We start from the raw sequence: 16,861 nt of genomic DNA, 5'->3' as shown, positions 1-16,861 counted from the left end.
ATACCGTGGACTTATAGGGCTGTGTCGTGTGTGTTCCCTATGTGCCTATGCTATTAGTGCCGGTTTGGTGTAGTGCCATGTTGTGTGGCACCACATTCTGCAATTATCCTTAATTTATGAGCATGAGTGCAGCACACAAAGCTTTGTCATTGTTAATGCCTTCTTATATATTGTGTTACTTGCTGGTTGTGCATATTACATGTCTTCAGTCAGTAATATTATATAAAAAATTACCTTCATTCAACATGAAACTTCCTGGCAGATTAAAACTGTGTGCCCGACCGAGACTCGAACTCAGGACCTTTGCCTTTCGCGGGCAAGTGCTCTACCAACTGAGCTACCGAAGCACGACTCACGCCCGGTACTCACAGCTTTACTTCTGCCAGTTGGTCGTGCTTCGGTAGCTCAGTTGGTAGAGCACTTGCCCGCGAAAGGCAAAGGTCCTGAGTTCGAGTCTCGGTCGGGCACACAGTTTTAATCTGCCAGGAAGTTTCATATCAGCGCACACTCCGCTGCAGAGTGAAAATCTCATTCTGGAAACATCCCCCAGGCTGTGGCTAAGCCATGTCTCCGCAATATCCTTTCTTTCAGGAGTGCTAGTTCTGCATGTCTCGCAGGAGAGCTTCTGTAAAGTTTGGAAGGTAGGAGACAAGGTACTGGCAGAAGTAAAGCTGTGAGTACCGGGCGTGAGTCGTGCTTCGGTAGCTCAGTTGGTAGAGCACTTGCCCGCGAAAGGCAAAGGTCCTGAGTTCGAGTCTCGGTCGGGCACACAGTTTTAATCTGCCAGGAAGTTTCATATCAGCGCACACTCCGCTGCAGAGTGAAAATCTCATTCTGGAAACATCCCCCAGGCTGTGGCTAAGCCATGTCTCCGAAATATCCTTTCTTTCAGGAGTGCTAGTTCTGCATGTCTCGCAGGAGAGCTTCTGTAAAGTTTGGAAGGTAGGAGACGAGGTACTGGCAGAAGTAAAGCTGTGAGTACCGGGCGTGAGTCGTGCTTCGGTAGCTCAGTTGGTAGAGCACTTGCCCGCGAAAGGCAAAGGTCCTGAGTTCGAGTCTCGGTCGGGCACACAGTTTTAATCTGCCAGGAAGTTTCATATCAGCGCACACTCCGCTGCAGAGTGAAAATCTCATTCTGGAAACATCCCCCAGGCTGTGGCTAAGCCATGTCTCCGAAATATCCTTTCTTTCAGGAGTGCTAGTTCTGCATGTCTCGCAGGAGAGCTTCTGTAAAGTTTGGAAGGTAGGAGACGAGGTACTGGCAGAAGTAAAGCTGTGAGTACCGGGCATGAGTCGTGCTTCGGTAGCTCAGTTGGTAGAGCACTTGCCCGCGAAAGGCAAAGGTCCTGAGTTCGAGTCTCGGTCGGGCACACAGTTTTAATCTGCCAGGAAGTTTCATATCAGCGCACACTCCGCTGCAGAGTGAAAATCTCATTCTGGAAACATCCCCCAGGCTGTGGCTAAGCCATGTCTCCGCAATATCCTTTCTTTCAGGAGTGCTAGTTCTGCATGTCTCGCAGGAGAGCTTCTGTAAAGTTTGGAAGGTAGGAGTCGAGGTACTGGCAGAAGTAAAGCTGTGAGTACCGGGCGTGAGTCGTGCTTCGGTAGCTCAGTTGGTAGAGCACTTGCCCGCGAAGGCAAAGGTCCTGAGTTCGAGTCTCGGTCGGGCACACAGTTTTAATCTGCCAGGAAGTTTCATATCAGCGCACACTCCGCTGCAGAGTGAAAATCTCATTCTGGAAACATCCCCCAGGCTGTGGCTAAGCCATGTCTCCGAAATATCCTTTCTTTCAGGAGTGCTAGTTCTGCATGTCTCGCAGGAGAGCTTCTGTAAAGTTTGGAAGGTAGGAGACGAGGTACTGGCAGAAGTAAAGCTGTGAGTACCGGGCGTGAGTCGTGCTTCGGTAGCTCAGTTGGTAGAGCACTTGCCCGCGAAAGGCAAAGGTCCTGAGTTCGAGTCTCGGTCGGGCACACAGTTTTAATCTGCCAGGAAGTTTCATATCAGCGCACACTCCGCTGCAGAGTGAAAATCTCATTCTGGAAACATCCCCCAGGCTGTGGCTAAGCCATGTCTCCGCAATATCCTTTCTTTCAGGAGTGCTAGTTCTGCATGTCTCGCAGGAGAGCTTCTGTAAAGTTTGGAAGGTAGGAGACGAGGTACTGGCAGAAGTAAAGCTGTGAGTACCGGGCGTGAGTCGTGCTTCGGTAGCTCAGTTGGTAGAGCACTTGCCCGCGAAAGGCAAAGGTCCTGAGTTCGAGTCTCGGTCGGGCACACAGTTTTAATCTGCCAGGAAGTTTCATATCAGCGCACACTCCGCTGCAGAGTGAAAATCTCATTCTGGAAACATCCCCCAGGCTGTGGCTAAGCCATGTCTCCGCAATATCCTTTCTTTCAGGAGTGCTAGTTCTGCATGTCTCGCAGGAGAGCTTCTGTAAAGTTTGGAAGGTAGGAGACGAGGTACTGGCAGAAGTAAAGCTGTGAGTACCGTGCGTGAGTCGTGCTTCGGTAGCTCAGTTGGTAGAGCACTTGCCCGGGAAAGGCAAAGGTCCTGAGTTCGAGTCCCGGTCGGGCACACAGTTTTAATCTGCCAGGAAGTTTCATATCAGCGCACACTCCGCTGCAGAGTGAAAATCTCGTTCTGGATTCATTCAACATGTTCCAGCTGCTGAGAACAAGTGTTTCAAAAATTGTGTGACAAATATTCTTGTCAGTAGCACAAAATCAGTATTTATTTATTTATTATAAGTGAAGCATTACCTACGTAACAGAAGTGTTCAATTTTAGTGTGACATTATGATAATCATTATAAGCAACTAAAGGATAAATTGCTACTTACCATATTGAGAAGATACTGAGTTGCAGACAGACACCATGAAAAGATTGCTGTATGTTTAAGCTTCCACCCAAAAGGCCTTCTTCCGGAGCAGAAAACACACACACACACACACACACACACACACACACACACACACACACACACACACATATGCATGACCCCTGTGGCCCAACTGCTGACTGAAACGGCTCTTGATGGGAGCAGAAGTCTGTGGTGGGGGTAAGTAGCAAAACAGGGTAGGGGTGGTGGAATCTGTAGCACTGGATGTGGAAGGGGGGGGGGGGGGGAGGGGAGCCAGAAATTGATAAGTAGAAAAGAAGAAAAAGAATAGTGGTTATGTTAATGGAATAGAAGGCTGTGTAGTGCTGGAGTGGGAGCAGGGAAGAGGATAGGTAGGTGGTGGACAAAGGCTAGTGAACGTTGAGGCTAGAGGGGAATGCAGGATATACTGTGGGGACATTTCCCACCTGAGCAATTCAGAAAAGCTCCTGTTCGAAGGAAGGATTGAGATGCTACATACAGACTGTGAAGCAGTCATTGAAGTGAAGCACACTGTGATGGGCAGCGTGTTCAGCAATTAGGTGGCACAGCTGTCTCTTGGCCTCAGTTTATTGGTGTCCATTCATGTGGACAGACAGCTTGTTAGTTGTTATGCTCACATAGAGGGCATCACAGTGGTTGCAGTTTAGTTCATGAGTCACGACTACTTTCACATTTAGCCCTGCCTTTGATGAGCTAGGAGATGCCTGTGCATAGAATAGAGCAGGTGGTCATGGGAGAATGTATGGGACAGTCTTTCAGGGATATGAGCATGAGGTGAGGGGTTGGGAGCATGGATGAAGGAGGTATGGACAAGGATCTTGCGTATATTGGTAGGTGGCAGAATGCCACTATGTGAGTGTTGGGAAGGATAGTTGGTAGGATGTTCCTCATTTCAAGGCATGAAGGGAAGTAGTTGAAACCCTGGTGGAGAATGTAATTTAGCTCTCCTGTCCTGGTGCTATTGAATCATGAGAGAAGTACAGAAGTGCTACTTTGTGGTCAGACAGTTGGTGTGTGGGAAGTGGCAGGGGACTGGAGAGTCAAGGCATGTGAGATACATTTCTGTACAAAGTTGGAAGTGTAATTTTGGTCTGTAAAGACCTCAGTGAGATCCTGGATATATTTGGACAATGACTGCTCATCACTGCAGATGTGATAACCGTAGTGGCTAGGCTGTGTGGAAAGGACTTCTTTGTATGGAATGGGTGGCAGCTGTCGAAATGGAGATACGAGCATATGGAATAGTTCACAGATATGTGAGTGGCTTGAAGACTTCTTAAATAATAGAACCCAGTATGTTTTCCTTGATGGTGAGTGTTCATCAGAGACAAGGGCATCCTCAGGAGTGATAGGAGCACTGTTGTTATCTATATAAATAAATGATTTGGCAGACAAGGTAGGCAGCAGTCTGCGGTTCTTTGCTGATGACGCTGTGGTGCATGGTAAGGTGTCAAAGTTGAGTGACTGTAGGAAGATACAAGGTGACTTAGACAAAATTTACAGTTGACATAATGAATGGCAGCTAGCCCTAAATGTGGAAAAATGTAAGTTGATGCAGATGAATAGGAAGATCAAACCTGTAACATTCGGATTCAGTATTACTAGTGTCTCAACATAGTCAATTCGTTTAAATATCTGAATGTGATGTTGCAAAGCAATATGAGTTGGAATGAGCATGTGAGAACTATGATAGGGAAAGTAAATGGTCAATTTCAATTTACTGGGAGAATTTTAGGAAATAGTGGTTCGCCTGTAAAGGAGACTGCACATAGGAAGTTGGCATGACCTATTCTTGAGTACTTGTTGAGTGTTTGGGATCCGTACCAGATTGGATTGAAGGAAGACATCGAAGCAATTCAGAGGAGGGCTGCCAGATTTGGTACCGGTAGGTTCTAACAAAATGTAAGTGTTATGGAGATGCTTCAGGAACTCAAATGGGGATCCCTGAAGGGAAGGAATGTTCTTTTTGAGAAACACTAGAGAGAAAATATAGAGAACCAGCATTTGAAGCTGACTGCTGAATGATTCTACTGCTGCCAACATACACTGCACATAAGGACCACAAAGATAAGACACGCATAAATTAGGGCTCATAGGGAAGCATATAGACAGTTGTTTCTCCCTCGCTCTGTTTGTGAGTCAAACAGGAATGGAAATGACAAGTAGTGGTACAGGGTACCCTTTGCCATGCACTTACAGTGGCTTGCGTAAAATCTATGTAGATGTAAATATAGCTGTAGATTGCTGGTTGTTGGTAGTTTTGATATGGATGGAGCTACTGGTATAACCATCCTTGAGTTGGAGGTCAACATCAAGAAATCTGGCTTGATGGGTTGAGGAGGACCAGGTGAAGCAAATGGAGAGAAAATGTCAATGTTCTGGAGGAATGTAGGTAGGTAGTCACCCTCAGTCCATACCCCAAAGATGTCGTAAGTGAATCTGAATCAGGTGAGAGGTATAGGAATTCTTGGTGGTTAGGAAGGTTCTCTCTTGGTAGCCCAGATAGGAGGTTTCAGGTTTTGAGATCATTGAGCATCCGAAAGAGATAGTGTCCAATAACAGCAAGGCCATGCTCATTGTGGATGTTAGTGTAGAGGGAGGTGGTATCATCAGTGATGAACAGAGTGCTATGTGGTAAAGGAACAGAAAGTATGGAGAGTTGGTGGAGGAAATTGTTGGTATCATTTATATAAGTGGAGAGAGAGAGAGAGAGAGAGAGAGAGAGAGAGAGAGAGAGAGAGAGAGAGAGAGAGGAGAGAGGTGTTCTGTGACGGACTGAAGTAAGTAAGTATTTGAGGAGGGACTAAAGATCCTGCTGTATGTCTTGAAAGAGGTCACTGAGGCATGGTTTGTAGGTGGACAAACCTAACAGCTGGTGGAGTCCCTCCACCAGATAGTCCATGTGGTTTGAAACCACAATGGTAGACTTTGTCGGTAAGTAGGATTATAAGGTCGGAATCAGTTTTTATGTGGCTGGTTGCAGTTGTTGAGGAATTTGAGGAATGTTGGTGAAGCAAGATTTTAGGTTAAGAAATTCTGGAACATTAACAGGGGTTATTTGGGGGCATTGGGGTTGGATCACAGTTGACTGGAGGAATCAGTTGTGACAGGCTGGGTGCTATGCTGGTTTCAATGAGTCTGATTTGTAGGGATGGTGGTGTAAAATTGTTTCAACTGTAGGGAATGGGGAAAAGGAGAGACTGTCTTTAATGTGTTCAGCTTAATTTAATTTAGAAGTGGGACAAAAATATGGCCTTTGGAAAGAACTGATACTTCTACCAAATTAAGGCCTTTGTAGGAAATTTTCATGGCTGTTTTGATTCTGGATTCTGTATAGTCCTGAGAGGGAGTTTCTGAGGGCTGTTGTAGAGGTGATGGATAGTGATAGTGATAGTCCAGGAGGTGAACACATTGGAGAATTTTTTGATTTGGTGTTGTACATGTTGCTCTAGTTTGTGGAAGGCAAGAGTTTCAGTGTGAAAGATGGGATGCAGGAATTTGGGATTGCAGAGCAGGAGAATTTACAGATAGAGGTCATTGTGGAAGGAGAGACTGCAGCTGGAGATGGGTAATTTGGTGGTCAGGCCATTCGGGGGGATTCCATTAGCTAGGCAACAAGGCAGGAACACTATGTGGGACTGGGTTCTGACTAGGGATAGGAAGACATTCCTGCATTGGTACATATGGAAGGAGCAAGACTCCACAGTGGAGGATAAAAAAGGCATAGAAATAGGAAAAATATGTGGGAAAAACTCACAAAATGGATGGAATTCATGAAGTATGGGTAAGAAGGTGAAACTAATGGGAACAGGATTGATTATGAAAGGCGAAAACAAAGTAAAGTCAACACGAAAACACAATGAGGTCAAAGAAAAAAATGAAAAGATGATAACAGTGGGATGCAGGTCAGCAGCTGGATATGTCTGAAGAGAGGGGATAGCTGGTGTAAATGTATTAGTTGTGGTTAGCAGGTGAATGCTGGAATAAGGGAAGGAGGGGGCATTTATTAATGTCAAGGTTCAAAAAGTTCATTTGGCAAAGGAAGGTATGGGAAATAATGTTCAACAGTGAGGGATGAAGGGTGATCAGTTTGAAGGTCTATACCCAGAGAAAGAATGCAGAACATGAGATGCTGCACCAACAATATGCATGGTTACATAGCAATGTGTTGTTTGTGGACCAGATGACCAGACTATTGATACAGTGTGGCTTATACAGCAGAGCAAGTGCAGTTTGGAAGGTGACAGATAAGGCATGGGAAATAAGAGGTTGGACACTGAGTTAAGTAAGGCATTAGAGGATACTAATAATGTAGAAGAACACAGGGTTGTGGGATGAAAGAAAAACCATGAAACATAATCAAATAATGGAATGTCTGGGATGGAATAACAACAATATTATCAAAAGGATCTTGCCATATAGAGGAAACACTGAGTCACAGACAGGCACAGTGAAAAAATTGCTATGCTTTAAACTTTCGTTCTTCCTGCCAGTGCAGTTATTCTTAGAGATTCATTTTGATCACACTTCCTCCACACACTCATGTATTTTTGCATGTTATTTTCAATTTCTTCCTCTGCCACACGAAATTCGTATACCTACACTTTACCAAATCCCCCCTACCCTCTATCTTCTCTGCATCCCACTATTATCGTATCTTGGTTTATGTTTCTCTTTGATCTCATTTTGTTTTCATGTCAGCTTTAGTTCACTTTTGCCTTTCACTGCCGGTCCTACTCCCTCAGCTTCCACCTTTCCTCCAAAACTTCATCATTTCTGCGGGTTTTCCCCAAATACTTTTACATATTTTTATGCATTTATGATCCTCCATTGCTCCTTCTATCAACATAAATACAGGAAACTTTTCCTATTTCTAGCCAGTACCCAGTCCCACATACTGTTTCTGTGTTGTTGTGTAGCTTGTGGAATCCCCACCAAATGGCCTGACAATCAAATTACCTATCTCCAGCTGCAACCGCTCCTTCCATAATGACCTCTATCTGTTCAAATTCTGTCAGTCCATAGCCTTCACCAACCTAGTCCTGCAGAACCATGTAAATCAAGCCTACACCTCCTTGCAGTGCCTCCTGCCCATCTGTGAAATTCTCTTGCTCTGCAATCCCAAATTTCTGCATCCCCTCTCTCTCATTGAAACTCTATCCCCCAGGAACTAGAGCAGCATGCACAATGTAGCCTCAAAAAACTCACCAACCCAATCACCTCTTACTCTGCCTTGAACTATATAACCACCTCCTTTAGTACATTGTCACTGTTGATGCCACCTCCCTCTACACTAACATCCCAAATGTCCATGGCCTTGCTATTATTCAACACTATCTTTTCCCGACACACGACTATTTCCAAACGTAACATCTCCATTCAGGTCACCAGGTCCAAGTATATCTTCACCCACAATTATTTTTCCTTTGGAGGCATCACCTACAAACAACTCCATATTATAACAGTGATCACCTGGATTGGCATCATCCTATGCCAACTATGTGTGGGCTTCTAACCACCTAGAACCCTCATATACCTCACCTGATTCAGATTCACTGATGACATCTTTCTGGTCTGGACTGAGGGTGACAACCTATCCACCTACATCTACATCAATATTCTGCAAATCACATTTAAGTGCCTGGCAGAGGGTTCATCGAACCACTTTCACAATTCTGTATTATTCCAATCTCGTATAGCATGTAGAAAGAGTGAACACCTATATCTTTCAAGCTCTGATTTCCCTTATTTTAACTTGGTGATCATTCCTCCCTATGTAAGTTGGTGTCAACAAAATATTTTCGCATTCAGAGGAGAAAGTTGGTGATTGGAATTTCATGAGAAGATTTCGTCGTAACAAAATAATGCAGTGAAGTTTCGCTACTTCTGATTGTACATTAACTATGTTAACCTGCGTATTGAAACTTCCTGGCAGATTAAAACTGTGTGCCCGACCGAGACTCGAACTCAGGACCTTTGCCTTTCGTGGGCAAGTGCTCTACCATCTGAGCTACCGAAGCACGACTCACGCCCAGTACTCACAGCTTCACTTCTGCCAGTACCTCGTCTCCTACCTTCCATTGGCATTTTGATTTTGAAACGACATTTCCTTATTGCTTTGTCCATCCATTATAGAAATCTTTATGCCTCTGCAGTTACCAAAATTAATATTTTGAATTTTACTTCCATGCTATTTCTCATGCAACAGAGTGCATATATAGCTATATGTAATTGTAATCTTAATTGTTGTTCACTCAATATGCTTTTGATACTGATAAAGAATTGTCGTTCTCTGTACTTGATTGCAATTGTGTTAACCTCTGAAGCTTTAGATTCTGGATTTTAGGAAATAAGTGCTTGGATTTTCTAATAGGTCTACTAGAAATGCATTTTCTTCATGCATTGTGCGGTCCTACCTTATTGTTGTCTTGTTACTGGTACTTCCGTCTATTGTAGTTTTAGTTGTCCACTCTTGGTATTGTTGTCTTCTTCCTTCTAATTTATTTATTATTTCTTTTTCTTTCAGTTAGTATTTTTCAAGTGTTACATCATCATCTCCGTCATGTCATCATAAAGAAATTATTAACATACATGTATATTCATTGTCTTAACAACACTAGTACTTGCAGTTCTGCCCACTATGTATCATGCCTGTCACTTTTCGCCACTTTATAATATAATAAAAAATGTTAAGATATATGGAATTAATGGGATTAATTTTTCAGTGCTCTGACAAGCACAATAAGCCCGGCTGTGCCTGTAAATGAGTTTATGTTAGTTCTGCCCAGACGAAATAGTCTTTGTCTTGCTATAGATTTATGCTTACATACGATCACTGTATCCACCTACAAAATCTTGGCCGTGTCCATGATATGCTAATCATACCTTTGTGATAACTATGATGTACACAGGTGGGCTTCAATTCTTCTTATCATAGTACTACTTGGAATAATAACTCAATTTTTCACTAACGAAATGCGAATGTATTATTTCTTTTACACAATAAAAAAATACAGACTTTTCACTTATTCTCATAACCAAAATGGCTATCACCGATTATGCTCTAAAATAACGTGTGTCTACCCTCATTCATTAGCAGAGACAGAGTCCTTCCTCTGACCAAGGAACAGGAAAAACATATTATGTTTTTTAACATTTGAAAATAAAAAATACGTGACAGTAGGTGCAGGCTCAATGCTGGGCTACCGTTTCACCTTTTCTCTTTGCCTTTAAATAAAACATAAAAGCAAGACATTCAGAACATACATCACACCACATCTTTTGAGTGCCTTGACTTAGAAGCTTAAATTTTTACACTGCCAAGGGACCATAAACCTTAGTATGTGGGATAAATTTTAACTTGATATGTCTACCAATTACTGTGAGAAAGTAGTTTTTAACAGTCAGACAGACAACAAAGTGATTATATAAGGATTCCGTTATTACCAGTTAAGGCACGGAACCCCAAAAAATATCATATATGTCAGTTCTACCCCATCAAGTTTGGTCAAAGTCGTAATTTATGAACTCGCACAGAGCTAATTCTGTTTTCTTCTTATTTTTAGCTCATATTCTTGTGAAAGCTGGTCCATCTGAGGAGAAACAAAATGAAGATATGCGACGGCGTGAGTATACTTATTTTCTTGCAAATTTTGTGCTGTGTGGCAAGTCCTGTGCTTTTATTAAATTGTGAGACAGTACTGCTGAACTTTATTTATCTTAAGGAGGTGAAATAGTCAAAACTGTCAATAGACACATATAAAAGTAAAAGTAAATTACAGTCTCCTAGCTTTTAGAACTAATATTTCTGAAAGGTAGGATAGTGCCATGTACTTTCATTTCTGTGTGTCAGTTGGCAGTATCTTGAAATTGTATCTCATAATTTAATAGTTTTCTCTGTTGAATCTTCATTTTGATACGATTAACGTATAACATGTTGTTTGTGTGTATATGTATTTATATTCAGGCCACATGATCGAATTACCTGGTATGCTTGACAGTTTGTAATAGGCTAATTGAGAGAGCTTTAACTTCAGTTGTGGTCTTATGGATTTAGAATGCCTAAATCATTCATGTGTTATTCATCTTTTAAGTATCTCTTGTGAAGTCAAAGGTATTCTAGGAACTTTTGCTATTTATAATGTTTTTATTGTTAAACAATGGAAAATCCTGAATAGAATAATGACAGTATTATGAAAAGGATAGGTGTTACTCACCATACAGTGGAGATGCTGAGTCACAGATAGGGTGCAACAAGAAGACTGGAAGACTGTCACACGTGTAAGCTTTCAGCACACACACACACACACACACACACACACACACACACACACACACACACAAAAGTCTCTGGCTGCCGAATCAGATTAGCACTGCAAGATGGGGGAATCAGACTGGGTGGGATGGGGGGGGGGGGGGGTTAGAATGGAAGCAGGGGTGGGGAGGGTGAGGGCTAGCAGGGTAGGAGAAGAGGGTGGTAAAGTGCGGCTTGTGTGAGCATACATGGACAAGCTGGGGAGACGATTGTGCAGCTAGGTGCAGTTGGGAAGATAGGCAGACAGCGGGAGAAGGGGCGGGGGGTGTAGTGCAAAAGGACTGCTATGAAGCAGTCATTGAAATGAAGAACATTGTGTTCAGCAGCGTACTCAGCAACTGGGTGGTCCAGCTGTTCTTTGACCACAATTTGTTGGTGGCCATTCATGCGGACAGACAGCTTGTTGTTTGTCATGCCCACATAGTGTAGCTTGTTGATCACATTCTTGCTACTAGTCTATTACAGGGATATGAGCCATGGAGAAAGCGAATGGGAGCCGGGATTGCGTTGAGATGGATGAAGTTATTGCAAAGGTTCAGTTTGCAGTAGAATACCACTGTGGGAGGGGTAAGAAGGATAGTGGGTAGGACAGCCCTCATTTCAGGGCATGATAAGAGGTAGCAGAAACCCTGGCTGAGAATGCGATTCAGTTGCTCCAGTCCTGGATGGTACTGAGTCATGAAGGGAATGCTCATCTGTGGCCAGATGGTGGGACTTTGGGAGGTGGTGGGTGACTGGAGAGGTAAGGCATGGGATATCTGTTTTTGAACAAGGTTGGGAGGGTAATTAAGGTCTGTGAATGACTAGCTGAGGCCCTGGGTATAATTCGAGATGTACTGTCACTGCAGATGCAACGGCTAATGGGTGGTTAGCCTATATGGAAGGGACTCATTCGTATGGAATGGGTGGCAGCTATTGAATTGGGGGTGTTGCTGGTGGTTGGTAGGCGGTACTGATGTAGCCATCTTTGAGGTAGAGGTCAACATCAAAAAGGTGGCTTGTTGGTTTGAGAAGAACCAGTTGAAGCATATGGGTAAGATGATGATGAGGTTCTGGAGGAATGTGGATGGGGTTACCTAACTCTCGATCAAGATCACAAAGATGTCATCAGTGAACCTGAACTAGGTGATGCGTTTGGCATTGTAGGTGGTTTGAAAGGATTCCTCTAGATGGCCCATGAATAGTTCAGCATAGGATGGTGCCATGCAGGTGCCCATATCCATAACCTGGAATTGTTTGTAGGTAATGCCTTCAAAGGAGAAGTGACTGTGGGTGAGGATATTGCTTGTCGTGGCAACTAGGAAGGAGGTTGTAGGTTTGGAATCCATCAGGCATTGGGAAAGGTAGTGTCCAATAGTAGTAAGGCCATGGGCATTAAGGATGTTGGTATAAAGGGAGGTGGCATCAATACTGACGAGCAGGACACCATGTGGTAAAGCAACACTAACTGTGGAGGGTTAGTGGAGGAAATGGTTGGTATCTTCTATATAGGAAGGTAGGTTGCAGGTAATAAGCTGAAGGTCTTTGTCTACAAGAGTAGAGATTCTCTCAGTGGGCACATTAACCAGCCACAACAGGGCATCCTGGTTGGTTGGTTGGTTTATAGACTTTAGGAATCATGGAGGGGGGAGTGACAGGAGTGGCAGGGGTGAAGAGAGAGATAGATTCCAAGGAGAGATTCTGAGATGTGCCTAAGGATTTCTGGAATAGGGTCATCATGGCAGTGTTTGTAGGTGAATGAATCTCATAGCTGGTGGAGTCCTTCCGTCAGGTAATCCTTGTGTTTCTGAGAAACAGTGGTGGAGTCTTTGTCAGCAGGTAGGATTATAAGGTCAAGAACAGTTTTTAGATGGTGTGTGCAGTTCTTTCTGCAGATGTAAGGTTAACTTGCATGTTGAGGGATTTTGGGAGTGATGGTAAGGCAAGTATCGAGGTTAAGGAATTGTGCAAAGTTTACAGGGGTTGATTTGGGGGACAGCAGGAGTGGATCACATTTGGATGGAGGAGTGAAATAAGACAGGCAGAGCTCAACATTGGCCTCTGGGTGTGTCTTATTGGTAGGGTTGGTGGCAAAAAAGTGTTTCCACTGTAGGGACCAGTCGAAGACGAGAAGATTTTTAACAAGTCCTGCGCGATTGAATTTGGGGGCAGGGCAAAAGTTGAAGCCTTTGGTAAGGACTGATACTTTTATGGGGCTAAAACTTTTGGAGGAAACGTTCATGACTGTGTTTAGGTTCTGGATTCTGTATGGTGGTGGGAGGGAGTTTTTGTGTGTATTAAAAATTTCATCTCCTGATGGTAGTTACTCACCAGAAATTCTGTATCACAATTTTATAGTTTTCTGAAGTAAATATTCTTTTGATACAATCAGATTACTCTCACATGTTCAAAATATTTGTGAGATTTCACAACTGCCTCTGTGATAAAATATTACAATTTAGATAATTTTTTGGTGTCTCTGTAACCTGTTGCAACCAAAGTAGGGTAGGAGAGAACCAGTTTGGATTTGGGAAAAGTAGAGATACTTAAGAAATCATTTTAGAACTGCAAATTATAATATATGACATATGTAGGAAAAATTAGGAAACACACGTAGATTTGGAGAAGACTTTTGAAAGTCTGCAATGGAACATAATTCTTCAGTTTTTATAAGTATGGTGCCAACTATGGGAACAGACGGGAGATTGTTAATCCACTCTATGTGGAGCTGATTGGAGGATCAGTTACAGAATGTACAAGATGCAAACATTGGCGCAGATCTAAGGCAGGGTTGCTTATTTAATTTGTATATATTGAAAAGACAATAAGTACAGCAAAGGACTATCTCAATGTGGGAGTTTTGTGTCACAGACAGTACAGTACAGTTCACGGTTGACAGCTCTGATAGCCAAAATGATCAAGCATTGAGCTGGGTGCATAACGAAATTGAGTGTGTGTTAGGTGATGGCTATAATAACAACATAAACAAACAGAGAACTAAGGTAATCATGTAAACATGATTACTGTGGACAAGAAAGCTAATAAAAATTTGAGACAGAAGGTTAAAAATGAAAGGCAGGTCACTTAGGACTCAGAGGTCCTCACTGCAGGTAGTTTTTTCACATACTGGGGTCTGTGTGATCTGCCCTTCCTTTTTAACCAACTCCAACCTATCAAAACCTCCTTCCTGAGGAAGGAACTACTATTTTGGATGTGCATCACTTTCAAATGTATAGGTATCTATCAGCAGCATTGCCTGTTTTGCCTCCTGGAAGTAATTCTTGGCCAGCAATTCTGTCTCACAATTATTAATAAACATGGACAAGAGATGCTTAAAGCGGAGGATGAATTTCGCTATATCAGAAGTAGATTAGATAAAGAAAGATTATGTTAGAATGACATGGTAACAATGATTGCACAAAGACAAAGAGATCTCTATAAAAAGAAACACACACACACGCACACGCACACACCTCTGCGTGTGCATGAATGCATGTTCTTAGCCAACTGTAGTGGGAACTTCTGCCACCAAATGTATCAGGATGATCAAATGTAGTGGGAAGAAGTAGAAGGCATTGTATTAAGACTCGTCTAAGCTTTCCAAGTGATTTATTGTTTCCAACTACAGTGCCCCGGTTCCTCTCGATCTGTGTCACTGGGTCTCACAATGCTGAGGACATTACTTTACTGTCTGCTAAATGGCTTGGCACAGAATGGCAGCCTCAGCACGTTGCTGTGTGTTGGCCTTGTACGCCAGTGAAGTTGCACCATTGTCAGGATGCTGGCAGTTGGCTCAGTGGTCTGCTTCCCTGCTGACTCAGCGCTGCTTGGTGTAAGCCGCAAGCGGCCAGCTGCGTGCTTCTCGCTGGCGTGGCTGAGATCGCAGTAACAACAGGCACCCACGATCCAGCATCCGAATCTGTGGCCCTCGCCTCGGATGCCTCTGGCGTGTGTTGGAAGGCAGGACAACTGGCCACAGTAGCGAGCCGTGGAGTGGCTTAATGCTGGCTGACTACGGACCCCACGTCGGCCTCAGAGGGTCAAACCAGTGACCTGCCGTGAGCTGGAATGCTGGCACCCATCTGCTGCTGCGTGTAGCTGGTGGTGTGACATGCCCCACGGTCCAGGAGAGCTGCCACACTTGAATGAATCTCGTTAGAAACCCGTACCTATTTATATGCGACTGTATGCCTCTGTTTTGCCATACATGCCGCTTCGCATCATGTACTCATAACACACGAGGTTGGGCCAGTGGGCCCTTTCTGCTTGTGATTTGCGACATGCAAAACCACTTTGACAGCCCTGTGGCTTCTATTCTACTTTGCAACTGTTGGTATGCATAACTCACTGCAATCCGGCCCGCACCTGGCTGTAACTTGTGCTCAGAATATTGCACAAAACTAACTTCCCTATGCTAAACAGTGGTGCGCTACATTATTCTCCTCTTCGAAAGACCCAGTCCCCAGGTCGACCCTTAACTAGCTCTTAACTTGTATGGATCGGCGCCTATGGCACATTTTCTTACTATTAGAAAACTTAATTGTGGTCTAGTGCCCCATAAACTCATGACATGAAACAAAACGTAAAAATTCCTTACTGGACAACCACTGCTCAATCAACCCCTTACCTACTCGTCTCACGCCCTCGGTATCCAATCCACTGGGACTTGGACTACCCTTGGTTCCCTCATGGAATTAGCTCTCTGCCTGATCAGCAAGAAAACAACACATAACAAAGTTAAGGCTGCATTGACACTTGGCACAGAGGTGCTCAAAATGATCGTTATTTGCTGTTGCCTTTCCCTCTACTGAGTGACATGTTGCACAAGCTGTTCGGATCGTTATTTGCCGTTGCCTTTCCTTCTGCTGAGCGACATGTTGCACAAGCTGTTCAGCTGATATGCGCCCCTCTTGCTCTAAAATGATCTGGCTTACGGATATCAACAGACCTGGCTCCAGAGTTTGATTTAACAGGGTCAGATTCTGCCTTAGTAAAAACTCTAAAGTGGCTTCTGGCCAGTACAGCTGTGGCTGCATAATGTTCAATTGCGTGACACCTGAAATTGACACTGGCAGGTGGAAGGTTGGTCCTATTATGTTACACTTAGTTCCATTGATTAAAATCCCACTCTATACGTTTCGCTTCTGCAAATACTCCCCACTCAAAACAACTTTTTACTACTACCAAATTCTCGGTGGAGAAGATCCAATGCATTCCAACCCGTTGCAAGCTCAATTTTGGTTCTACAATGGCCCTTGGAGTCTATTCCTTTCCCCCTGGCTAAAAATAACTGCATTGTGCACGTGTCCAGATTGGTACAAGCGTACCGGTTGCTAGCTGCCAAAATCAGCAATACCTCCTTAGTTTTCACTTCCACAAACTTACTCTACGCTCCCCACTTCACTAGCCTGAGGACAGGGTTCACCATCACCCTTCCTCCCTCTTCAAAAGGACTGCTGTCCACAGCAGGCTATATTCGAAAATACATACAACATATGAAAATATAATGCCTAATTGCTCTATACAAACCCAATGATACATGACACAAAAACTAAAAAACTACAAATACTCTACTACTTTCTAGATCGCAAAGCATACAGTACTTAATGCTGTACTCTTTCTTCCTAGTTTTCTCTGTGCTTAAGACCTCGCTTCACTCTCTCTTTCTTCCTCTTTCCTTCCTGTGATA

At 43.6% G+C, this 16,861-nt stretch overlaps 1 protein-coding gene across 2 annotated transcripts in view; it reads left to right on the top strand.

Moving 5' to 3' along the window:
- LOC126335307 (broad-complex core protein isoforms 1/2/3/4/5-like) overlaps positions 1-16,861 on the top strand; it is a 71,543-nt gene that overhangs the window by 46,619 nt on the left and 8,063 nt on the right. For both annotated transcript variants that reach the window (XM_049998440.1, XM_049998441.1), the window contains exon 5: positions 10,445-10,504. In XM_049998440.1, coding sequence (XP_049854397.1) covers positions 10,445-10,504 — 60 coding nt within the window. The remainder of the gene's footprint in view (positions 1-10,444; positions 10,505-16,861) is intronic.

This window comes from Schistocerca gregaria, chromosome 2 (genome assembly GCF_023897955.1).
Source record: "Schistocerca gregaria isolate iqSchGreg1 chromosome 2, iqSchGreg1.2, whole genome shotgun sequence".
Lineage (NCBI taxonomy): Eukaryota > Metazoa > Arthropoda > Insecta > Orthoptera > Acrididae > Schistocerca > Schistocerca gregaria.
Note: the sequence above shows the minus strand (reverse complement) of the source record. Positions and strands in the feature narration are given on the sequence as shown.